This window comes from Schistocerca serialis, chromosome 4 (assembly GCF_023864345.2).
Source record: "Schistocerca serialis cubense isolate TAMUIC-IGC-003099 chromosome 4, iqSchSeri2.2, whole genome shotgun sequence".
NCBI lineage: Eukaryota > Metazoa > Arthropoda > Insecta > Orthoptera > Acrididae > Schistocerca > Schistocerca serialis.
Window position 1 is genome coordinate 104,503,686 of NC_064641.1, and position 27,660 is coordinate 104,531,345.

A 27,660-nucleotide genomic window follows, 5' to 3' on the forward strand; every position below is an offset into this window, starting at 1 on the left:
CCCCCTCCTGTAGTAAGGTGTAGGCCATTTCTTGCATATCCCCACCTATAAAAAAACTGCACCTGCAGAGTGATGTAAGCTCCACCTGAAGTTAGCACTAACTCGATCATTTCCTGGTTAATTAGCCTTGATGGCTTTGTTCAACAAGGGTTGATCATGTCACAGAAAAACATCAACTAGACTCTCACTTATGTGTGAGGTGGTTGCATGTAGCTTATCTAGTTCACTCCTTTGAATGAAAAGAAGCTAAAGATTTATGTAAAAAATAATCCTCTAAATGGACAACATGTTGCCATATTTTTCACTGAGCCAGTGTGCTACAGTTGAGGTGTCTAGTATCAAAACCAACCCAGTCATTGAAGAGTTAAGTTCTGTGTGAAACTGATTCATAATGACCCCGTCTTTTGTTAACTTGAGTTTTGATTTGGCCATTTTTGTGGCAATTTTTTTAAATTGTGTTTTATTAGTCTTATAATGTGGTGAAATTTCACCGTAAACATAGAACAGCTAATGTTAACAAAAAGCATAATAATAATAATAATAATAATAATAATAAAATTTTGTTACATATACATACAATAAAAAATCTAAACTTAATAAACCCTTCCTCAAATATCCTCAATGGATTCTTATACAGAATAGTAGCATTCCTCCCACAGAATCTGCTGTTGCACGGCCGCCTGTATTAGAGGCCGGAGTCGTCAAGCTGACAACGACGTAGCCTGTGACGTCAGTAGGCCGGCTAGCGTGACCAGCTAGGCCGAGACTAAAGTTTAGATTTCGTCGAATGGAGAAGACGTGTCAGATATAAATACGCAATCACTTTCTTTTGTAGATTTGGTCCCTATAAATAAGACAGTAACCTAGAAAAGCTAATTTGTCGCAGTATTACGCCGACTTTATGTCGGAATTACGCATTTTATTCTCGTTTCCTTGCAACGATGAACTTTTCAATAACTCACATGTTCTTCATATTATGACGTTTCTTACCCGAGATTTGGATATACAAGTTCAGCAAACAATTTTGTGAGTTGCCTACTAACATTATTTGCAGATTTGCAATTATTTCAGTCTGTTATTTGGAATGTATTATGATATTCCTTCCTATATAATTGACAAACATGACAAACACCTTCTGGGAGGCTGCACCTTACTTAAATACGATAGTAACCCAGGGAATATTTTTTGGCACAGCTTCTGGTAAAAGCTGGCCTTTGACGAGGAAACTCGTGACAGTTCCCATCAGAATCCTTGTAAATCTCCACTCTTGGTACGTCACTTTCTTCAAAATGTTTAATGCAAACAACACTTCCATTTGATGGAGTCGAGTCCTTTCTGGGGATATTTCTTGTCCATCGTTTTCTGTTTTCCTCTTCAGTAGGGAATCTGAACACTGAGATGTAACCCTCTTCATTGCTGGATTTGTAGTTGCTGTTGCAACCAGGAACACAACATTTTTCTGGCATCTGCAAATAGAATGATGCATTAATTGCTAACATCTTAAATCAAAATACTATTATGTAAAAATAGCAAATGAGAATTTGAGTGGACTGGTTTTTTCTACTGCTTGGACATCACGAAACACAAGTCTACAATAGAATCAAATGTGTAGAAATATCCATAATATTAACACAAATCACTTAGGAGAAGATTCTGATACTAACCTTATGAATTCAAAACTTCATTTTCAAATTGTATCTAGAATATAGTAGAACATTTGTTGCAATTGTGTAGACGAAAGTCGTTCACGTAGCACACTTGCACATATACATGTAAAAACACTACAAACTTCACAGAATTGTATACTTACATTGTGTTATATCTTCTACTGTAGTCACGACTACCTGCTATAATTTTTGCGGAGTCCAGTATAGCATAATTACACTGTAATGTCGGATAAAACAGACACCGCGAAAGTACGTAAACAACTGCTTCCGTTCGCTACCTTATAGCCACAGCCATGCGGTAGGCCTTAACGTAACGTTGCTACATTTCAGTCCTCCGGCCTCTAATACAGGTGGCCGTGGCTGTTGCCTTGTTTTTAGAATCTCTGGCATCATATTAAATATGTATTTGCCCATTAACTTGTTATATATTGTCATCCCCATGTTCTGTGGAGTCTATGTATATAATTTCAATTGGTGCCTAGGAGGAATAAATTATTTCTCATGATATATGTGTGATGAAAATTATTCTCCTCAAGTAATTTTTCTTCTGTGTCGGAAGATTATAATTTCATAAATGTATATGGAGGGAACAACTGATATTTGCAGTTTCCAAAGTAACGGGCGACAAGATTGTGTTTGCTGTGCAGCACACGTGTATCTGATTATTTTCTTCTGCAGTTTCAATATTTGAGATAAACTATTTTAACTTCCCCAGAAAATTATACCCGATATAATGACAGATTCAAAGCAACTGTGATATGCCATTGCTTGTGTACTCAAGTAAGTAGAATTTGCTAATATTTGCATTGCAAATGCAAAACTCCTTAATTTATTTGATAGAAAGTCAGTATGTGTATTCCAGCTTAAGTTCTTGTCCACATTTAATCCTTGAAATATGATTGTGTCATCTTCTTCCATAACTTAATTGTTATGTTATATTTTAAGGTCCACACATTTCGAATATTAAAATTTTAAATGTACCATATGGATTTTTGCAATGTTCAGTTGCAACCCATTTTAACTGGAACCAGTTTTCTAATGTATCCAATGTGCATATGATGGAGCTCGGAATTTTTTCTACATTACTATCTTCAATTAAAACAGAAGTATTATTGTCTGCAGACAGAACTGATGGGGAATTTATATTTATGAGATAGGAACCCTTTATTTTTTGTTGTGCAAGTATGACATGAGCCAGTTCAGAACATTGCCCTTAATCCTATATTTGACTAATTTGTAGATGAGCATGACGTGGTCACAGAGTCAACTGCTTTTGTAAAATCATAGTAGATAACCTGCAACTTTACTCCTTGCGTAGCTTTTCAGTAAAGTTATTCACTGCACACAGAGTGTTTTGTCCTCATTGAAATCCAAATTGATTACTACTAATAATAAAGTACTATTTTTTACAATAAAATTTATGATCTGGCTAGCAGCTACTTTCTCGAACACTTTCAGCAGGACTGGAAGAATAAAAATAAGGCTAAGGTTGCCATGTCTTCCCTCAACGCTTTCTTAATCAGACGTCCGACTTCAGCATACAACACATCAGGAAAGCGTCCCTGTTCAAAAGATTGGATGATTATTTTAGTTAGAGGAGGTGTTGTTATGCCACACATTGCTGTAATCAGTTTAGTGGGTATCCCATCCCACCCAGCAGAGTTTTTATTTTTTTTATGATAATATAACATTTTCCACACCCCTTATTGTTACTACTAACTCTAATACCTAACTCTGATTTGACAGTGGATCACACTGTCTTTGTCTTACTTTTATGTTGTACAATGAATTTATTGTTCGCCAGTTGTTTGGCTGTCTTCACAACTTTTTTAAATACAGTTTTATAATGTCTAACACACTCAGTAAAATGTCATATTTATTATCTTTCAATTCATTGTGGAGGTGCCTCTTCCTTTCATTGTGGAGGTGCCTCTTCCTGAAACCAGAAATTTTTGTACCCTGAGTTATCCATTTATTAGTTAAATGTTATTCTAAGTGGAAAAAATTCATTAAATATTTCAAGAACACTAATTAAAAATTTGTCAAAGTTACTAATACTTCAAATATTGCTGTTAGAAGGCCATCCAATCTCTAAATATAGTTGAATTTTTTTCATTTAAGTTGATTTCATGTGGCTGTGGTTGCATGAAATTTCTTTGTTAATATTTGGTACTTCAGTGAATAATGTAGTGTGTTTAGAGATCCCTAAATCTATGCAAAACATATGAATATCTTCAATGCATAATTTGTTAAGTATTATCGCTACAGGTCGCTGACTGTACACTTGCTCTAGCGTGTTGCATGAAGTTTACTTGGAAGCCAAAAATTTTTTTTATTAAGCTAGTGGATTTGGACACATCATTGCTTTCAGCTGTGATAGTAATATTGAAGTCAGCAGCTATTACAGTCTTTATCCTTTTTTGATTACCGAGATTTTCAAGCAGGCAATGAAATTTCTCCAGGAAAGCTTCAATTGTAGCTTTCTCTGGTACTCTAAATTGATAGTTAGGTCCCTCAGTTCAATACAGGAGCTTTCAAATATACGCTCTTCATTCAAATGATTAAAATCGTTTCTTATTTCATGTTTTATACCAGAATGAGTGAGTATGCAAGAGCCTCCATGTGGTTTCTCTCGTCTACAAAAGCTGTTGGCTACTTTGAAGTTTTCAGTTTTATTTAGAATTTTAATATTATCAGATGTAAGGCGATGTTCATTGAGGCAAATAACTTTTATATTTTTATGGAGAGAATATTTGTAATTCATCAAGTTCATGACTTTTCATGTAATTTTAGTCTTTTTTATATGAAACTGTACGCTTTTTAAATTATCAAATCTTGTGAAAAGGCAGTTAGATGACAATAAAGTGACATTGTAATTACTTTTCTTTATAGCAATAAAAAAAGGCATTTCAAAATAAATTGAATAATAGTATATCAAGAAGAATATCAGAAAACTGAGGAGAAAACAAAGTAGGATTTCTCTCACTAAAAGTTTGTAGATCACTCAGATCTGAAACACAATAAAAATAAAATGATCTGCAAATAATCAAGTGTGTTAGTAAAACCATTATTATGATAGACACTGTACTGAGTAGTACTGTTTTTCAAGTTTTCAGTTTTCTCTCATTTAGATTACAATATCAGCATTTCATGAGAGCTGTTGACCCAGACTTGGAGACTATGTTGGAACTTTATTCCCACTGCCGTCTGTTTCACTGTCTGATGTTTCTGTTTTATAAAACTGCAATGACTGAAGATCTTCCCATGTTGAGGAGACTGTTTATGTCTTTCGTTTTAGAGACAGGGAGAGTATTGCCTTCGGTCACTGAGTGAGGTGTCATTTGAGCCAGTGATTTTCTTCTTTTATATTGACTTTGCTGCTTTCCAATATCTTTTTGTAAAATACCTCACCTTTTATATGGACATAATTTTGTTCTCTTCATAAAATTTCCTTTGGTCTTAGCTAATGGAAAATGCCATTGAGAGGGAGGCTTCAGTATATCACCAGCCTGTGGTTTCCAATTATTCAACTCAAAAAGCCACATTCAAATGGAAAACAGTTCCATGATTAGGTAACATCTGTTCATATTCATCAGGGTAAGAAGTCTATGAATTAGTGCGAAACATTGGTGTTGTCAATGTTCAAATGAAATATTGCCTACTGATGTGGTCACATTGTTGCATAATTTTAACACCATAAGATTCCAGACAAAAATGTTGGAGCATGAAATTGTTGCTCATTTCTTGACATGCTCGCTTATGAACTCACTGCCCTGCAAGACTTGACCCATCCTGTTGCACGATCAAGAATTCAGTGCTCTGTAAAGGTATATCCACATGATGTCTCTTTCGTCATGCACAATCGCAGATGCACAGGAATAAAAGGGCATGCACAAAAATTTGTGGAAAGAATGCATATATGCGGGAAGGACACATGTACGCACTGGTGTTCTCGTGTACACATGTTGCCTCATCGCACAAGCAATCTGCTATGTATTCTCTTATTTGATTGGGAGCATGTATTGTGATGAAAAAGAGACAAAAAAATGTGACTGTAGGTAAAGATGTATATAAACAACAGAGGTATCAGAAATACGACGTGATAACGTTTTATCTGCAAATTTCAGGTGGCGGTTACAAGGAGATTTAGACTTTCTGCTCGGGAAACCACAACGAAGGCTGGCAATAAAATTTTGTTAGCTAGTAATTGGCAACTCATTTGAATTATTTATTCCTCACTTCATAACAAAGCATTTCACTTCTATCAAATTTGTAACGTGTAATGTGGAATAATTGTAATTTATTATTTGATTGTTTTATACCTCTTTTTACCATAGGAAATGCCTAAGATTGTAATTATTAGCATATTTTGTTCCTTACAATATCACAATTTGTATCTACAAGGTATATATAACTTTGCTTCAGAGTCTCATCAAATGCTCTCAAGTACATATGGTAACAATGCTGTTATTGAGAGGACGTGTCGTGAGTGGTTTCAACGCTTCAAGAACGATGATTTTAAAATTGTAGACTGGCATAGTGGTGGAAGTGAGAATGTTTTCGAAGATGCAGAATTGGAGACACTGCTGAGTGAAGACTCGCGTCAAACTCAAGAAGAATTGGCACGATTAGTGGGAGTGACACAGCAAGCCTTTTCAAAACGTCTCAAGGCTATGGGCATGATTCAGAAAGGAGGAACTTGGGTCCCGTGTGAGCTGAAACCAAGAGACATTGAACAGCATTCGTGTGTTTGTGAACAGTTGCTTCAGAGGCAAAAATGGAAGGGATTTCTGCATCCCATTGTGACAGGGGACGAAAAATGGGTTCATTACGATAACCGTAAACACAAAAAATCATGGGAATATCCCGGCCGTGCTTCTACGTCAACGGCCAAACCGAATATTCACGGCTCCAAGATCATGCTCTGCATTTGGTGGGACCAGCTCGGTGTTGTGGACTATGAGGTGTTAAAACCAAGTGAAACAATCACAGGTGCTCGTTATCGAACGCAATTAATGTGTTTGAGCAGTGCATTAAAAGACAAACGGCCGCAATACAATGAGAGCCATGATAAAGTGATTTTGCAGCATGACAATGCTCGACCCCACGTTGCAAAAGAGGTTAAAACGTTCTTGGAAACGTTAAAATGTGAAGTCCTACCCCACCCCTTGTATTCTCCAGACATTGCTCCCTCTGACTGTCACCTGTTTAGATCAATGGCGCATGGCCTGGCCGACCAACACTTCCGATCTCATGAAGATGTCACAAATTGGATCAATTCATGGATCGCTTCAAAAGATGAACAATTTTTTTCAACGCGGGAGTCATACACAGCCTGAAAGAAGGGAGAAAGTGGTGGCCAGCGATGGAAAATACTTTGAATGATACGTGTGTAACCAATTTGTTTCGTTAAAGCCTCAAATGTTGGGGAAAAAACAGCGGAAGCAAAGTTGTACACCTTGTATTAGCATCTATGAGTACCATTTGCGGCGGCGCGGTTCCTTCCGTCCCTTTACAATGGACCTGCACCTACCTGTGAACATTGTCTCAGCAGATCATCAGTAGGAAAGCCGAGTGAAACCTATTGTACTTCGACGTGAACCAGGCTGCAATTTAAGTCACTAATCTACGTTTCGGGAGAAAGTTTTCACACTAATGAAAGTTTGGAAATTTTGTCCTCAATTCATATATTCTGAAACTTAGGTGAACAAGTATCACTGCCAAGCCCGTGCTAGTCTTAACACAGTCACTCACAATCCCTTTCACTCACATTAGCAAGTTTATGGTGCTGCATTTTCCAAAAACGTAATAGCTACAAAAATACTGATTGTTTTTGATTGATAATGCTCGCCAAATATTATGTCTGTTGGTACCAAATGCAGTCACAGTTTTTAGCCACGACCAGCTCAATACGCTATGTGGAATATATGTCTTTTCTCGTTACAAAATTCACTTAGAAATTCCGAAATTTCTGCACATCCATCGGAATAATTATGCCATGACTTTACAACACTTTTGATGTATGAAACTCTGCTAGATCGGGCAACTTATCATTTCCATCGGAACTACTCCTACTACACACGTCCGAACTGTTTCATGGCTAGGCTCCCACTCTTCTCTAGGACACTCTTAAGTCTTCTCTACCAGCAGAGAAAGGTGCGCGAAGAATATTGCTTTACCATTGGTCAGTTTACTCAACAGCTAATAGCAAAACAACATTCTCCCGCGTCAGTCCGCACTTTTCATCCATAACCAATTGCAAAATAGTAAACCTCATGACTGCACTTTTTACCGACATAATTATCTAATATGCTAAAGTTTTGCTTATGCATAAAGTTATTTACTATTGTTATTTATACCTGAATTAACTTTCCCTTTACCATAAACTTACTTTACAAAACTATTCTACAAATATCCCCTTCATCCATATCCATACTTCTTCCAAATGTTCCCACACTAAATCCTACTACATAACTCGTTAAACAATTATCTTCATATTAACCTTAAACCACACTCACGCATCATTCATACTGCTAAAACACATAACATTTTACATACACAAAAAGACATAATAACACTTTATGAAAATACTAGAACAGTTTATGAAAAACATGCTATTACTTTAGTGCACTCTAGTGGGCACAATCAAAACTAAAATCACAGTCCCCCTAGCCAATATTGTCCTCTATCGGCTGATACATAAACTACGTGCGTGTCCTTGCGCGTCCAGTCTCGCATCACCATCTGTCACTATCCAGCTCTGAGACACATCTCTCACTTAACCGCCTCCAAGGCAGGATCGTTATACAACGCTACGCCTCACACTCTCATGTATAATTATGACTTGTTCCATATCCATGCAATTGTCGTGCGTAATGAATCAATGTTACGCGAGTAAATAAAAAAAAGTGATTATTCTGTAAACTGAGAAATACTTAAGGGAGTTTCATAATAGTTATGTGAAGGTTAATTTGCTTTGAATGTGTTTTGTATCTAATCATGAAATACGATATGTAGATTAATGTCCTCAAACTTGAGAAATTTGGAAATTTCATAGATGCCAGAATACACTAGAACAGAGGTTGTGTTTTTTAGCTTCGTGTTTTTTCCTTAATTTGTGTGCTGCATTTCTACTTTCAGGAGTTTGTTGAGGAGCTACACATGCCCCATCACTTGTTTTATTCTGATGTCAAGTTCCTCAGTTGTGCTTGTTAAGTTGGCATAGCATGAATATTTGTCCACAGTTTCCATATAAACTTTTCATAAATTTTTGGCTTATTCTTCACAGTTTTCATACTTCTTAACTTATGGTATCTTATTCTTTACAGCTCGGAGACTTTATCTAATATGTAACACTCAGGGGAGCACATCTCAAATTTTTATTCAAATGATCTTCATAAGTGGCATTCCACACAACTTTTTTTTTTCTCTGTAATCATCTATAAACTTCCTTTGGAGTCAACAGACATTACTGCACATAAATTGCTTTACAGTATAACTTCAATGCACTATATAATCCTACACATATGGGCCCCAAGCTAAGTGTCGTCTGCTTAAAACCAAAGACGGGGAGGAATACACTTTAACACCGCCTTAATTTCCAGGAAATTAAGCATGCATAAATGTGCATGCATAGTTGCGCTGTTAGAAATTTATGTGCGTGTGCAAAGTTGAATACAAAAAAGGCATCATATGGATGCACCTTAACATGAAGACATGGGCAGTTTTGCACTTGTTTCACATGATAATGATAGTCTTCTACTTTAAATTGATAACTTTAACTCATTTTCATAAATTTTGTGCCTTGTCCAGTTTTGATTTTAGACATTTCAGTTATAAACAAATTAATACATTCCATTAAGTAATGAGAGGTTGAAATTATGAGCCATGACACACACAAATAACTAATCTTCTCCTGAGACCAGATGTACTTTCTGAGGCTTTTTCATTTGAATCTTAGTTTGTAAGATTTGTAAGATTGGTTTTGAGCAATAATCTTAGGTGCTCATTACTTGTATGCAAGGAGAATGGAGCAATGTAAGTTTATTGATTGAAACAAAAACCAAACCATTGCAACTGGAGAGGAATTGCAGATCAATTATTTTGCAATTGCCAGAAAAATACATTAGAGATTTGGTAGAATGAAATCCTTCCTTCATAAAGTAAATTTAATATCTGTGTTAACGTAATGTTTCATATTACCCTATTTCACGCAAGAATACTTGACTATGAAACAAGTATGACACAAATTAGGTGATTACAATAATAACATATTGATCCTAAATAGAATCATCTGTTATTATAACTGAACTGTACAGCCAGTGTCAGTTTGAAGAATGGCGTAGTTCTCATACGACGTTAAAGTTGAAGTTCTGCATAAATAACTAGGATAGTTTGTTGGTCTGAGTTAAGGAGGAATGTTTTGCCAGTAGGATGTTGTTTAGTAAAGCATGGTGAGCACTGGTGCCGCCTGAGGTTGTGGTTTGCTTAAATGCTTCTAGACCTGAGGGCACCAGATTAGATTTCCAGCCAGCATGGACATTTTCTTCACTCAGGAACGTGGTACTTGTGTTCTCCTAATCGTTTCATCTCAAAGATATGTGAGTTTCCGAAGTGGTGGCAAATAGAAATACTTGCACCAGATGGCCGAACAACCCCAGGTGGGGACTACCACAGTTCCTGTGATAATTTCTGTTGATGCTAGTTGACAACTGTTACAGTTTATTTTTCATTGTGTGTGTGTTTGTGTGCATGTGTACAAAGTTCCCTTTGGTCCGATAATATGTCATTTTATATTTGATAATACCCAATTGCTCTTTGTGTTCCAGTTTTAAGACGATTTTAATCAGTTGATCACAATTCGATTTTGTGTCACACGTAAAGATCTCTCATTATGTAAATTATTTAGTTTAAAAATATTAGCACAAAAATAAAGAGTTGCATATATCCGTTACAGTTTCATAATTTACAGCACTTAAAACATTTATTTTGAGACTGTTCACCTGCTTAGTGATGAATACAAAACAAATTGCCAGAACATATTGTTAAGGGAACCCTTTTATTGTTAACATTGATACAGTGTTTAACTGTATGAGGCATGTAATCCAATGATAAAGAATTGATTAAATTTATTGTAGATCACTAGGAAGGTGGAGAAAGGTGTTAAATGGTGCGTTACAATCGTATGATTCATCCAGAATTTTATCCAGTTTTCTGGTTATCAATTTCTTGAAGAAAATCATTTGTTGACATTTAACTGCAGACCAGTAACAAAACTTGAAAACTACCTGAAAATTTGTAATTCATATTGTATAATAATCATTATTATTATTTACATTAATTATTGTAATTACATTATATTTATGTAATTCAAAATTTAATGTTTCTTAGTCAGATTGTGATTAAACTGTGGCACCATTTAACTAAATGGCTGGCAGCCAACGCTAGACTCCAAAAAAAGGTGCCACAAATATTAAAATGAATACTGAACAACTAAAAATAATTATAGATCTCAGAAAACCTAACCAAAATTTTGGGTGAATTTAAATGATTTGAGTTCAGTACTATATTTCTTAAGCAATTATTATTGTGTTGCATCGTGTAATAAATATATGCTGCGGGCTCTGTTTGTTAAGTTACAAACAATTCAGAAAAACATACTGATCTGTTGTTTGTATTTGACATGTAGCTGGAAAGTCCAGAGGTGAATACAAATAATGAAAAAAGTATAGGTAATGCACCATACAGTTGAGGCATCAAGTGGTTACCAGGAACACACAAGCTAGATGAAAACGCTGCCGACCATTCAAGAAATGTCCTACACACACACACACACACACACACACACACACACGGGACAGTGTATCCATGTACATTCATTTCGACTACTCACTGCTTCGGTTACAGGACGAGTGGTTATATGTACCCCTTCCGTAATTCACATTTGAGAAATATAGTATCTGTGTGTGTGTGTGTGTGTGTCACCTACTGGGAGGCCCCCTTTCTGCCGTGCTGAGCCCCTTCCTTTGCCTGTGTGGTTGCAGAGCTACAAGGAAGGGGCCGGAACGGAGGGAGGGCGGCTGACCCAGTGATTGGGGCCGCACCCACACCCGCGACCGAGCCTGGCTCCCCACACTGCCCGGTGTGCCGCCGCACATTCACACGCACCTGGTCCCTCCAGCGGCACCTGGCTGACACGCATTTCTACGTGCCCCAGAACTTCACGTGTGATGTGTGCGGCAGGTCTTACCGTTCGCGCAACAGTCTTGTGAGTCATAAGTCCCAGTACCACGGCCGCTCTAAGGAACTGGACACACCCTGTCTCGCATGATGTACGACGGGTGGGGAGAGATAAAAGGTGAAGGTACTTTCTGAAGAAAATTGGATTATCACATTTTTAAGTACGTGTCTGAGCTTTCGATACTGTTCTGAATTAAACATTTTGCAGAACGTTTAGTGAGATGCTTTGTTTATTCATGATCTTGAGTGTTATAATGTGGAATTGGATGTAATGTGGAGAATGTATAGTCCATTTTAATATATGCCAGAGCATTCATTGCAAAATGTCTTATTGATGCACTGGTTACTCTTTATTGGTCTTCATGGCTTTAACTCTGCTTACCAATTTTTTATTGTGTATAAATGTATTGGTTTGCACGTGTAGAATGTACAGCCTTGAGTGTAGTGAACATGAAATGGGATCACTTTGATCTTTGGAGAAGACCAGTGCCCTCAGTATGTAAATAAATCAAAATGTGATCGAGATATTGAATTCTTCAGTTTATTTGCAAGTGTATTCTCCTTTTTATCACGGGCATGTCATCATCACCATCATCATCATAGCTTTCTGTTGTGAGTAGAATATAAAAGATTTTAAAGCTAGATCTGTCGGGAGCACCCAATACTGTATGTTAATGGAGGGAGTGTTAATTTATTCAGGACTGAAGCACCCAGTTGTTGCTGCAGCTGTATTCTATGTGCTGACACACATGAACTGACAGTATCATCCCCTCCTGTGCTCGACTGTCAATCACTTTGTTATTTTTATCGAGGTGTAACATCTGCGATATTTTTGCAGCCTTGTTGCTATAGTTTTTCGGTGCTGTTTTTAAATTTTTTCAGTATAGTTGTGTTGTAGGATGTGGCAGCTACACTAGTATTCTGTGCTTTGTTCTGCTGTGAGACAAAGTGTTTCAGTCACTAGCTGGCCCAGAAATTATAAAACCATACACGCTGCACTACCACCATTTCTGAGCAATTTACTTTAACTTTTGGCTCAGTCCACATTGACTACGAATACAATAAGAACATGTTTGATTTGTTGCTGTTACCTTGTCTTTGCAGTTAGGTTAAACTGTTGCTTTTAAATATTTGGTATTTTCAAACTTACAATCTTTTATGTCATTGACAAAACATTTTATAAAAAGTTGTATGAATTTACTTGGAAATCTTAATACAAGGAGCATCATTATGGGTATGGGTGGATCATGTCATGAATTACAACAAACTCTTCCTTATTTCATCTATTTGTCCAATTGTAATAAATTCGTGTGTTGTCCTCTGGGGAAGTAATAACTAAAGATTTTTGTTATTACATTTCTTAGAAACAAACAGCAGAGCACTTGCCTAATTTGTAAACAACTAGGATATAACCTGAAAAATCAAGGTGAACTTTACAGTGGAGTCTAGTGTCACAAAACACTGTGGACTGTCAGAAATAGCCTTTGTAGCAAGTGCCCCAAAAAAGCAAATTTTCATTATTACTTTCGTCTTTAAAGTTACAGATTCATTGAAGAGTGTACATGTTTCAAACCTTTTGGCCATTAACTTTTAGAATTCTCTCTTCAGTGAAAACACACACAATTTTTGTTCTTTACCATCTTCACTGAAAGATAGGTTTGACCACAGGTTACCCTTTCTACTTAGTTTTTGCCACACTGAATTAGATAAATTAATTTTCTGCTTGCCTGATCTGTTTGACAGATTAACCTTATGTAATGATCAAATTTCATTGTATTATTATTATTATTATTATTATTATTATTGTTATTATTATTATTCAGAAACTTTTCATTACAACTTTCCGACAGTTCACAGTGTTTATGTGAACTTATTGTACGGTTTTGTCAATTTTCTGGATATTTAGACAAAATCATAAATTCTACTCTATATATTCAGCATATCTCTCAATTTCATTTGTATATGACATGTGTTGAATGAATTTGTCTAATTTTTTTATAGCTCACAGGAACATTGATGTTAGTTTCTAAAATATCTCTAAACAATGCAGCTCTGTTCTTTATGCTGTTAATGCTTGTTACGTTTTTGGGCAACTTATAAGGTGCCATTTAATATTGCTGTCTATTGTTTGCACTGTGTGTCAGTGAGGTGTTGGAACTTCTTGCTGACTGCTTGTGAGGGCCCTGTTTATTTTTCACTTAAAACATTTCTCAGAAAATTATTTCATTGGGCTAAAGGATTTTGTCAAACGAAACTAGCATTTGGATGGAAATACTGATTCTAATGATTGTATGAGTATGTTGTAATGTAGAGGACTGAAAAAAAAAAAAGGAAATGTGGAAACTAAATATTGCATACTTCATACCTCCAAGCACAGTGCAATTGGTTGGTTCGTTTGGGGGGAGGGGACCAAACAGTGAGGTATGCAGTCCCATGGGATTAGGGAAGGAAATTATCCGTGCCCTTTCAAAGGAACCATCCCAGCATTTGCCTGGAGTGATTTAGGGAAATCACCGAAAACCTAAATCAAATGAGAGTCCAGTGTGCTAACCACTGTGCCATCTCACTTAGTACAGTGCAATCTAATATGTAGTGCTTTAATCGGGTAACTATCTTTTGATAGCAGATACCGTTAGAGTTACTGATACCTGGCATAAGATGCCTTTTTTAACCTAATGTGTTGTATACTTCATTAAAATTTATAGATTTTAAATTAACTATTTAGGAACAAAGGAGACAACTCACTGAAAGGCAAAAGTGCTGTGTCGTTGATTCACATGCACACGTCTGTCTCCATACATTGTGCTCAGTTGACTGTCAGCTCTTTGCCAACCCACGGTGGTGGTGTAGGGTGGAGTGGGATGAGGGATGGAGAGAGGTGAGAGGCAGGGAGAGGGTTGTGGAGAAGTGTCAAGTGGCTCAGAGAATAAGGAGCCATCTATGGGTTAGCTAGGGGGTGCAGGTACATGGGCAGGTGGCAGATGGTTGGGCACTAGATTCCACAGACTAGGGCACGAGATGCTGAAGGCCTCACAAAGGCTTTCTGAGATAGGCAATACCCTTCATAACTAATTCACAAACATATCTCCCATGCCATATCCCCAGACACATCTGATCCTCACATCCATTCCAAGAATCAAGAAGCTCCCCCGTTGGCACCCAATACCAGCCGGGACTGGAACGACTGAACCATGTCCGTCAGAGCTTTGATTATCTATCATCAGGCCATGAAAGGAAGGACATGCTACCAGAGATACTTCCATCCCCTTCCAAACTGGTGTTCCACTGCCCACCCAACCTCCACAACATCCTAGTCCATCCCTATGCCACTCCTGTCCCCAGTACTCTGCCACACTGATCATACTCTTGTGGGAAGACCCAGATGCAAGACCTGCCCAATCCACCCACCGAGCAAGTCTTACCCCAGTCCAGTCACAGGCTTAGGCTTATCCTACCTCAGCAGAAGCAAGCCCACTTGTGAAAGCAGCCATGTTATATACCGCTTCTGCTGCAACGACTGCACAGCATTTTACATTGGAATGACAACCAACCATAAACTAGAATGAACAGCCACAGCCAAACTGTTGCCAAAAAGAAGGTGGGCCAACCTGTGGCACAACATGCAGCAGAGCACAGCATGTAAGATTTCAGTGGCTGCTTCACAACTCATGCCTCCCAAGAGCCACTAGACACTTCCCAAACCCTCTCCCTGCCTCCCTCCACTGTCCATCCCTCATCTCATCCCACCCTGCACCCCACCTCACCATCCCTCATCTCATCCCACCCTGCATCCAACCTCACCCCAGTACACTCACCATGAGCCAGGAAAGAGGTGGCAATCAATGGAGCACAATGTAGGGAGACAGGTGTGTGTGTGTGTGTGTGTGTGTGTGTGTGTGTGTGTGTGAGTGAGGGGGGGGGGGGGGGGGAGAAATGCGCACGTGTTTATCTTGCAAGCTAGAAAAAGGGAATTCATTCCAAAAGCTAGCAAAGCTCTGTACCTTTTCTTTGTGTACCTGTTGACAACTGACAACGTAGCACTTTTGCTTTTCGGTGATACGTCTCCTTTATTCCTAAATAATTTGTAATTCTCAACCAGATTTTAAACTAACTTGTATTGGATGAGCATGTCATACTTGATATTAGCTAGGACTGTTTGACTACCTTCAGGAGGCCAACTGTTTAGTATTGCCAGTACATACATATAAAAGTAAAAGGGAGGAAACTATTAGTTCCTTCCTCAGGGAGGAAAGAGGAATAGTTTGGTGAAAGGTCAACAAGGAAGAGCGACTTACTCAGACACGAGAATGAGAGGGACTCACTTTTATTGTGAACTGGGGTCCACAAGGGTATCTAGATGTATGAAGAATGCTTTTGGTACAAAGAAATGTGTACATCATGACTTAACCCCATTAATGATCTGAGGGGTGTGCATTCCTGATTTCACGAGTGATTGCATGCATACAGTGTCAGAATCAGTAAGACAAAATGAAAATGCATAGGATTCAGTGCAGCACACATGCACTTTGTCAGTGCTTTAGCTTCCTATGAACCCCCACCCTACCTGCTTCATCTACCTATGTATCACATTCACTTTCCATTCTTAACTCTCCCCATACATCCTTCTTATTTGAAATCGTAACCCTTAAGAATATAATATTCAAGCTTGTGAATCCAAGAGTTTTTACATCAGATATGCTAAAGAACTGCTGATCGTACACCTTCGAGGCATACCCCATCAATCTGTAGCACTTTGTAAATGTTTTATCAGGAAAAATCTACTATCAGTTTCAGTTGAGTCTCATTGTATGATAAATGTCTCCTTTGTCATGTATAATAATATGTGGAATGTTAACAAAAGAGGACGTGGTAAGATCATTTTCCAGTTCTCAGAGGCCTTGGGATAAGTATGTTTCACAAAAACATTAAAGGCAGTTCTATAGAAACAAAGAAAGAAAGGAAATGAGTTTACTTGGTATAATAAGAAAAGAGAATGAAATACTACAGTTGGTGAATGATAGAGTGTAATACTAGAGACGTTAAGTAAAAAGTGCAAAGATGATGAACCGAGATGCTCATAGAAGAAACAGTGCATGTTATTCTATTAAATCTGGTTTCAAGAAACTTGTGCTAATAGAATTGATGGCAGGAATATGCTGGTCAGTGCGAAGTGTGAATCACAGAGAGAAAGGCATAAATAATGTTTATAAAGGGAAATAGCTTCCCATCATTGAGATATTTGAGAAATAAGTGATTCAGAACTACTGTCAAGAGTTAGAGCACTGAAAGATAGCACAAGAAGGTTGTATGTGTTCTCGAAATACTTCATGTTGTTATAAAAATCAATGAGAGAGCTCAAGAAATAGTACATCAACCCATTACTGCCGTGTGTTGCCATATGGCAACATTTGTAACACTTTTTAAAAATCATTGATTCCACGACATCAATGAAGCGAGAGTGTTGGTAGCACTGGATTCCATTCTGCAAGACTGTAAAGATCACTACAATGTAATAGTTTTAACAATACATTAAATTCTGCAGCGCAAGCAGTGTTGGAACTCGTTGTTTGCTGAATGACGAAGAAAAATGGAGTATAAGTTCGAGTAAGTATGTTTTGCACAGTAACTTACGATATATAATTTGGTTTTTTAGTATGGTTCTGCTTTAAATACTCAAATATATATTCGGTGGAGGTTACTGCTTGCTGTGAAATAATCTGCATTCATTTAGGCCGCTTGAACGTCGGTGTTGCCATATGGCAATGCCAGGTGCTTGTACTCAGTAAAAGGATGAGCTTTCTCTTTTTCGTTTTAGAAGAGGTTTCTCTCTTGCTGAGGCGCTGGAGATTCTTTATAATAACGATATTGAAGGTGATGTGTTTGTTGAGCCCCCAGATCCGAATGTAGACACAGACGAAGATTGTGTATGTGCGGTGGCTGGACAACTCAGTTGTCACAATGATCTTTTCTTCATGTGGTGCACAACAAGTTGGCCAAGTCAAGAGATTCTCGCAACTAAAAAAGCAAATTATACTGATTCCTAGACCAAAACTGGTAGCCAAATATAATACATATATGGGAGGTACCGATCAGACGGATCAGAATGTAGCATGTTATCGCATTGCAATAAGAAGCAAGAAATGGTACTGATGTCTCTTTACATGGATGTTAGATGTCACCATACAAAACAGTTGGACTTTGTATAATAAAGCAAGAAACCAAACTATTTCCCAGCTTGATTTCAAGAGAGAAGTAGCAACAGTGTACTTGCAAAGACACCAAGCTTTACCAAAAGGAGCCGGGAGGCATATTCCGACAGCTGCATATCAGATTCAATTAGGTTTGATAGGACTGACCACCTCGTCCAGCACACAGAAGGAAATAAGAAGAAAATGTGTGCACACAAGGACTGTAAATCTATTGTGAGAACAATGTGTTCAAAGTGTAATGTGGGACTGTGTATTGACTGTTTTATTCCACTTCATGTAAAATAATGCTGGGTTTAAGGTTTGATTTTTTTATTATTAATTGTTCTGTGTTATAAAATATCAATTGTATGATGAAGACTGAATAATAAATTTGCACAAAACTTGTATATGTAATAAGAAATTTCAATAACCTACTTATTTTAGTTGAAGTTGTAATCCATTTAAATTTAGGTAGTGAAAGCGCCTAGCGTTGCTATATGGCAACATCAAATATCTCGCTAATGGCGGTAATGACTTTCGTCAAAACAACTCTGTTGTGTAATTTATGCCTTTTACAGACATAATAACGCAATTTTTTAAAAAAATTCACGGAAAAATTAATTCCGGCACTAATGGGTTAATTAATGTAGGCCTTAAAATATTTGAAGTGGAAGATATACTTTCATGTTCTGAAAAAAACCCATACAAGGCACCAAAGAAAGCAGGAGATGATAAATGTGAAGATGTCCTTATGATCAGCACAATATCTCTTGACTGTAAGTGTAAAGGAAAGATAAAGAGTTACTAGTCTATGGGAAATTTGACTTAAAGAAATAATATCGCAATAGACAAATTTTGCTGTTCTTATTAACAGACAGAAGAATCAATAAAAGTCTAAATGGTTCTGGACATCAGAAAGTCCTCAGCTATAAGATTTGACGCAGGACATGTGAAAGCCTGAAGAGCGTAGTGTGTATGTAAACAGATGATAAATTTTCAATGGCTGCTAAAAGCTGTAGCCGGCCACGGAAAGAAATGTCTATAAACAGATGATCATTTTGCAAAAGTTGCAAAAAGATATAGTCAGGCCACTGAAAGAACATCCATGATGGCCAGTGACTATGTAGCCAGTGCTACACAGCTATTTGTTGTTATGCCATGCTGATCACCTGAATACAAATATCACACCAGAAAATTCTAGAACTGTTGCAATCCCCTACAGCTAAAGTGTGAAAAAAACATTGATAATCTCAGGGGATTGAAATGTACTTCCTTTTTAGTTAAAAAGAAAAGGTTAAGAAATATATGTCAAGATAAAATATTTATGATGTTTTAGTATTTTAATAAATAGATGCATCTCTTACCTGTGTCTTGTGTAAGAGGGTAGTTCCACAGTATTCAAAAAGTGTGTCACTAGACACACATTCTGTGTCACTGTTACTATCTTTACTGCTGCTGCAGCTGTGACTATTGATCCCAGATCTCACTGTTTAACTCTCACACTCTTTGTTTCAGTGCACCTTCATGTTGCCGTGCCTTTTCTAAGATGTGCCACACATATTTGGCAATATTGTTCCATTTTGTTGAAGTAATACTGCCTAATGCCTCACACACAACTTTCATTTTTGTCTTGAACATGTGATTCAACCTGTGCCCACACGAGTTCTATTGTACTGAAATGGCAATGATCGGTGTGATATGTAACACTCTGTGACCATCTTCTTCTGCAAATTTGTCAATTTCATAAATGCTATTACATAATTTATGCACTTTCACAATTTTCAGCAGTTCTGTCATCTTCATTTCCTTGTCGAATGAGCCTATACTGTTTTCTCTAGCCAGTACATGCTGCTTCATGTAGGGGCTTTGTTTAATTGAATGGTGTGATATGATGCATTATCGAATATTGTAGTGGAGTTTTTTTACTATGTTTGGATGCAAAGAGTGTACAAACCACTCTTTAAATTTTGTTGCTGTCATTTCCTTGTGGTAGTTCCCAGCTTTCGTTGATGTAAACAACAACAAAGCATTTGTAACAAACCCACCAATTGTTCCAACATGTGAAAGAATGAACTTGACTGTCTTTTCCAACTGGAGCTTTCATTGTAACTCTTGCAGTATCATCAGTCTACGCAGTTGGCCTGGAATGACCAGCATTTACTCACCTTTTTTCCAATTACATGATTTCGTGAGGTTTGCAAGTAGGTACCTCCCTCGAAAAACAGCCTCTTCAGGGAACGATATCTTCCCTTTCAAGCAGAACTCTTCTTCCAGAAAATGGTTTCCTCCAAAACGGTCTTCTTTAGTATTACTGAAAGGCTGGTTTTTGCCCTGAAAAGCAGCTCACGCTCTCATAGTGAGAGAAGCAGTTCTTCAGGGAGGGACATCCTTTCTGCGCATAAGTCACATATATGTTGCCAAATTGTCCTTTTGAAAATTATAAAGTTCTTTTAGCAGAACACACACTGGTTTTTCCTGGAGTCGAAAGGGCCACAGTTGGTTCCTGCAGATGTCTTACACACTTTTCCACGTTGTATTCTTTGTAGAGGTTGTTCCAATTTTCAGAGGTGCAACTACTTGTTCGACTACTTTTTACAATAATGTAAGAGACCTAACCTTATAGTTTTATTCCTCAGAATAGCATCACACATTGTATACGAGCTCATTTGAGTCTATGCAAGATAGCACTACTGTCCACTTTCTTAAGGAAGAGGCCATATCACTTAAATTTGAAATAAACAATACTACACTTTACACCACACAGTTAACACAAGCTGAACAAGTAACTCGATTTGTGACAAACTGTGAGCACACGACTAATGCTTTGCTGTCACAGAGAGCTACTGCTTGGGACCCAGAGTCGCAGGGGTGGCAGTGCAGGACCATCACTATGGCAGTGTTTACAAATTCCATAGCACAGATTGGAACTAGTGTATCCTCTCTGCACACAACATGTTCTAAATGTGTAAAGTGTCAGGGATGTTCTTAGTAATAGAAGTGGAAAGTCATAAATGACAAGTTGATCTTAACCAAAAATCCTGCCAGGAAAGAAGCAAAGAAAGCAAAAGAAAAGTGCAGAACAAGAACAAATGATCAGGGGAGGGGAATATGTACAGCTTGACCAAGCAAAATGTGTTCCTGAAGTGAAAGTGGCACATTTTCAAACAAAATAATTATTATGCAGTCAGTACTGTCTGCTGTGCAGAATGATTAGTACTGTGTGTATCAACAGTGCATATGAAACAACTAGACAGTTAATTTTAGTGTGTGTGTGTGTGTGTGTGTGTGTGTGTGTGTGTGTGTGTGTGTGTGTGTGTGTGTCGAGAGAGAGAGAGAGAGAGAGAGAGAGAGAGAGAGAGAGAGAGAGAGAGAGAGAGAGAGATTATTGGCTTCAGTGGTGCAGGATTTCATCTTTTCCTTTTACATCTGCTTTCCTTCTCTGCAAGGGTAGTAGTGGCGATTATGTACAGTTAACTGCTATTGTTCCATTTTTGCGGTGCTCCCTCTCTTTTAAATCACACCTCAACAGACCAGTTTGCTGCCCTCACCACCAGGGCCCCATTTCTTGTAAGGCATTCTTTACTTGATTCAAACATATTCTGTAAGTCCCACAACATACTTATGTAACTTTACTAACATTGCAGAACATCGTGAGCTTTCTGTTGATTGGCAAAGTTAAAACCTGTTCATTGTGAACAACAGTATTAACTACTATTTAGAACCTCAAGTTCATATATTCAACAGTGGGATAAGGTACTCATTCACTTTGTTATTTATTTTTGAATCACAGAATTCCTGCCAGAATTTAGGAGAAATCTTTTAAAAAAACTTTTGCACCATAATATAGAATCCTTTACGATATTAATAAGGAAAAGCACTTCCTAATATTCTGCAAAATTTATTTATTTGGTCACAAATTTGTTTTCGGCTTCTCAGGCCATCTTCAGGTGACAACTGAATGTCACCTGCTCTATCACCTCCTAAACATTCTCATTTCACCCTCTTTGTTTGGCGCCCTCTGCCAATGCACCTGCCCGTCTTTTCCCCACTCCTCTCCTTTTATGCTCCATTTTTGCCACCTCCCTGCCCCACAACCTCCTGATGCTGCACTTGTTGACATTCAAGTCCCCCACATACTCCACCAAACAGTGTTCCTCATCCCTCTCCTGTACATTGCTGCCCCTTCCCCTTTCCTGCCCCCTCCGGATTGCTGCTACCATCCCACGTGATAGTTGCACTGTGGCACGAGCTGCCAGAGTTGACAGTTATGTGCATGAGGTGTGCTTGCTTGTTTGAATGAATGGTGTGTATTTCTGTTTTTCCAATGCAGGATGTTGCCAAAGGGTTTTGTGTAGTTGTCTTTTAATTGTGCGTGTCTGCAACTTAGCATGTTATCTTTGGTAACTGTAAGTAATTTTGTTTGTTTTGATTTCATAATATGAGGTTTTCTAACATTAAGAATTAAGCTAGTGATCTACTTCTGGTCGACAGCAAAGGAGGCAGAACTGTGGAATTAAATGGCAAAAACACACACACACACACACACACACACACACACACACACACACACACACAATATTAATTCAACAGCATTGAGAAGAGTCAAGAATAGCTATCAAAATAATATAAAAATTGGTGAAAATGTGGAAGGTTACAATGTTTAGGAAACAGAACTATATAGATTGGTAGAAATGAGAAACACAATGTTTGGACTGTCATTAATGAAGCAAGTTTTCGTAAATAATAAAATCTTATACTTCAGACATCGGCATAAGAGGTAAAGGTATTCCTAAAATTGTAAGTTTCTGGCTTTATATAGAAGTTAAATGTGAAACACGAACAGAAGAGAAGAAATGAGGATATTCATTTCTTGTCACTATTACGCTAGAGGTGGACAGAAAAACGTGTAAAAATCATCCAATTGAATTTGTTGACAGAGTACTATGCTACTTATGTCTGACGGCCTAAAGCAGTTGACAGGTTGGAGTTTAGTTGTGGGATTCCTATTTTTATATGCCTCCACAACAGATGCCAGCTGCCAGATTCACTACAAGAGGAGAAATCCTTGCCATGTTGCAAAATGAGTTTATCAGAATTTGGTTCCCGTGTTATTACTGTAACCTTGTTCTTCTGCAAAATGCACCGTTTGACTGAAAATTGGTGTGATTTATGCCAAAGGGAAGTTTGCTTACATTGCTTGTTTGGTGTTTATTAATCTTGGTTTATGAAATTGTTGACAAGCAGATTACCACAGTGTGTAGCACGGTGAAGAGTTGTTTGAAAATGTCAGAGAATTTGAGAATACAGTTATCCTTAATCAAAATCAACAGTGGACACAGGAATTACTATAAAATATGTGTGGGAGGTTACAGAGTCCAGAAGAAAAAGGGCACCTTGAATTATGGGAGACATGCAATACCAATTTCCTTTCACCCACTATACTTCACTTTTTTATGTATTTTGTTTTTATCTCTCTCTCTCTCTCTCTCTCACTTTCAGTAGTCTTTAGTCTTTAGTTTTTACAGATATTGCCTGTACATCTCCATTTAAAAAGCTTTCATATTCTGAAATAAGACAAAGATGTTGTTTTCTGTTTAAGGCAAAAAACAAAGGTAATTTTATTGTGAAAGTTTAATATTGACTTGGCAATGTGCCGAATGTACCAGAACCTATAACACACTATTTATTAGTGAATTTTGTTGAACAGGACTTTAAAACTTAATGCATGTGGGTGAACTGAAAGTTCATTTGATCTGAGTGGTAATCTTGAGTGCACTCCCTCCTAAGGAATAAAATGTCCCGTTTGAATTCAGGAATCCTAGTAGTCAGGAACAAATTGCAGATTTTGAGAGAGTTCAAATGCCACTTTACTTTTCTTTTCAACATTTTATATAAGACAGCATGAGCCCATAGGATGCAGTCATCACACTTGTGGTTAATTCGATAAGAAATTAAAACCAGTCAGAATAATTTATACCTGTAAGAAAATTGAATTTATAAGAATCATCGTTGGTATGATTGAACAATTTTTATTTACTTAATTATAGTATGCCTGAATTTTTTCCGATGTTTTGTTTTTGGTAATTAAATGAAATTAGTTATACAGATGTACTTCTCTCTCTCTGTCTCTCACACACACTCTCTCTCTCTCTCTCTCTCTCTCTCTCTCTCTCTCTCTCTCTCTCTCTCACACACACACACACACACACACACACACACACACACACAGTCTCCCGTCTCTCTCACACTCTCACTCCCGTGCGCAAGCGCGCGGGCACGCGCGCGCGCGCACACACACACACACACACACACACACACACACACCTTCTGTCAATAAATAAATCACCACTGTAACCGTTAATTCCATATTTGGTGAGAGTTATGGATTACATTATCTTTTGTGTTTTCTTTCGCCTGCTTGTTTTTCTTGGGGAAATTAGGTGCAAAGGAATGATTAGTTCTTTCTCCAGAAACATCAGATTTTTGTGAATGTTTGTGTGTGTGTGTGTGTGTGTGTGTGTGTGTGGTTGAGAGTGAATTGTTGGAAAAGGTACAGTAAATTGTTGTGTATTCTTCCAACTGGCTGTCAGCTCAGCAACTATTTTTCTGTTGGTTGCAGCTGTGCTGCCTGTTGGTTTCGAGGCACTTCAGGAAATGGATGGAGTGCTTTTGCACGAATGCAATACTGCAAAGCTATCTTTAGAGGCAAGAAGTGCCCAGTCGAGCACCTCAGATTTTAGTCATTGTGGTGTTCGATATCACTGCAGCCAGTGTGAAAAATCATTTACTCGTAGTTGGTCCTTGCAGAGACACATTGATGATGTTCATAGTCAATGCCACACTAGAACATTTGTGTGTAATATTTGCAGTAGACAGTATAGCACTAGAAGTAGCCTAATATCTCATCGATCTCAAGCTCACAAGACAAGTGTGACTCAGAATAGTGCAAATATGACATCCATTCTACGGACAGTTATGTAGATATTACTAACAGTGCAAAATTTCTCATAACAGCATAACTTTGTTGACATATTTTTATTTGTAGAATTAAATACAGTAAATACTTGTCTTGGTACTTATTATTTTTAACATAGAGATTTAGTAACTGCTCATATATCACAATGTTGAAGTGACATGGATCTGCTTGAGAAATTGGATTTAAAACTTGGTTTTGTTAATTTAGAAAGTTTTTAAAAATAAAGTTGATATTCATTTTCATATCATGTAGCTTAACCAGGCAATTCGCATTTAACTGTCTCTTAAACAACACTTTTCCCAAATCTTTGTTTCCTGCACACTAGTCATTGTACTCCATTTTTGTTTCCAGAAAAGCAAAACAGTGGATACTTTAGTAACACATTTTAAATTCAGGGTTTTCTTGATAGTTTTACCAATGAACTGCAAGCGATAGTTATAAATTATTGATTGTCACAGCTTTGTACGAGGTCTGATCAGAAAATTTCAGAACTTCGTCCACAAAGTTTTTCTGAGCTTACTTTTTACTTATTGTACCTGGTCTCCTTTGAAAACTGTCATCTGCAGTCGATACATCGTTTCCAATGCCGTTTCCACTTCCGGAAGCAGTCTCGGTATGCCTCTTGCTGGATCACGCAAAGTGCTGTCTGCGAATTTACTTTTATCTTGTCTATCATTGCAAATCTTTGTCCTTTCAATGGGTTTTTCAACTTTCGAAATTAAAAGTAGTCCACAGGGGCCAGGTGTGGAGAATACATAGGACGAGACAGCACAGTAATGTCATTGTTTGTGTAATAGTCACGCACAAACAGGAATAAATGTGGGTGTGGGTGTGATGCAAGAGCCATGAATTGTCTTGCCACATTTCAGGACATTTCCTTCTCGCAGGGTTTCATGACATGACACAACTGAAATGCCACATTCTTCGGCACTCATAGACAGTGAGTCTTTGATTGGCATGCACAATTTCTTTGGCTTTCCTGACATGAGCATCATTGGTAGATGTTGAAGAACGTCCTGAACGAGGGTCATCTTTAACTTCTGTCCAGTCATTTTTAAATTGTGTGAACCATTCGTAACACTGAGCACTCATCACCATAGGCTTCCTGCATCATTTAGTGTGTCTCTGTAAAGTCTTTCTTGAGTTTCATACAAAATGTAATGAAGACACATACCTCCTCTAACTTTGTCATCTCAAAATTCACAAACTGTGTGACACAATGTTCTGCTCAATATGGCACTGAAGAATAATTAACAGGTGTACAACAATGAAACTTCTAGCAGTTATGCATCAAACACAGGTATATGCAGGGATGCCAACCGCATTTGACTCCAACACACCACTGGCGTGAAATCATGAATGTTCCAAATTTTTCTATCAGACCTCGTGTACTGCCTATTTTTCTCACCTTTGTAAGTTACATTACAGACCGTGAATGAGTAGTAACTACATGGAAAACACGAAGATATGATAGTAGAATATTTATATAATGAGCTACATTATTATTCTCTTAGAAGGCCACATGATAATACTGTCAGTTGAAACTGTATTAACTGTTAAAAGGCGGCAATCTATTCATATGTCTGCTCCTGTTCCTCTAGTTCATTCACAAAATAATGGCTGCAAACCACTGGCAGCAAGCAAATGTTTACCAGTTGTACCACCATCAGCTACTGTTGAAAACCTTTATTACTGCTACCAGTTTCAACTATCATAAATCTTCACCAGGCACCTGGGATATATAAACTCTCATAACTTTTTAAAAATAGGACAGACAAAAGCTTTCCAATCTTATAACATCAAATAGTTTAAAGTAAGTTTTTCTGTCACTGTATTTCTTTGGACACACAACGTGACATTCAGCTACGTTGTATATAATGTCAAAAATGCCACCAGATCATTAGATTCTGAGAAATAAAATCCAAACATTGTTCTAAACAACCAGTGCTGTCAGTAATAAAACACTATGGTGCATCCAACTTCTGAATACATATAAAGTGTTAGAACAAATCACTATTAAACAACTGAACTATCATTAACAGCACATGAACAGCTGTACTCGCTCATAACAAGAAGTCGAAGAACTAAGATCATTATTTAAACTGCCATGAATGAAATGTAATAATTCATTTATATTTAATAGCTGAGTATGTTATTAATGACATTGGCTCTTCGGAGTAATATACAGATTTTATGTATCACATTCTTAATTTCTTAATTTTATCCATGTCATGTGGATGTTGTTAACAAGTGACTGTTGCAGTATATATTATTTCATAAAAATTATTAAGTGAATGTTGTTGCATGTCATGATGTATCCACAAAAATATTGTATGTAGAAAACTACCTATAAGTACTTAACTTGACATTATAAGATTGTACAGCTTTTTATCTTTCCTGTTTGTAAGAAGTTCCATTTATTTTTGTATCCCAGATGTCCGATGATGATTTGGGGCAAAACTGGTAGAAATAAGAAAAAAATTTCACAGCAGCTGGTGGTGGCATAATATGAGTTTTCATAAGTATTTTACAAAAAGTGGGATACCACTTGCTTTGAAAATATTTACTGATATATTGTAAAGAGGTTCCT

At 37.4% G+C, this 27,660-nt stretch overlaps 1 protein-coding gene across 9 annotated transcripts in view; it reads left to right on the forward strand.

Moving 5' to 3' along the window:
• The window catches only part of LOC126474009 (broad-complex core protein), a 163,929-nt gene that overhangs the window by 89,525 nt on the left and 46,744 nt on the right, over positions 1-27,660 (forward strand). For 2 of the 9 annotated variants that reach the window (XM_050101401.1, XM_050101402.1), the window contains exon 6: positions 24,714-25,134. The exons of 3 other annotated variants lie outside the window; for them this stretch is intronic. In XM_050101401.1, coding sequence (XP_049957358.1) covers positions 24,714-25,075 — 362 coding nt within the window. In that variant the 3' untranslated portion in view covers positions 25,076-25,134. Of the gene's footprint in view, positions 1-5,794; positions 5,833-11,710; positions 12,388-24,713; positions 25,136-27,660 lie in introns of those variants that run through there. 4 more of the 9 variants (XM_050101407.1, XM_050101406.1, XM_050101409.1 and 1 more) reach the window with 4 other exon arrangements.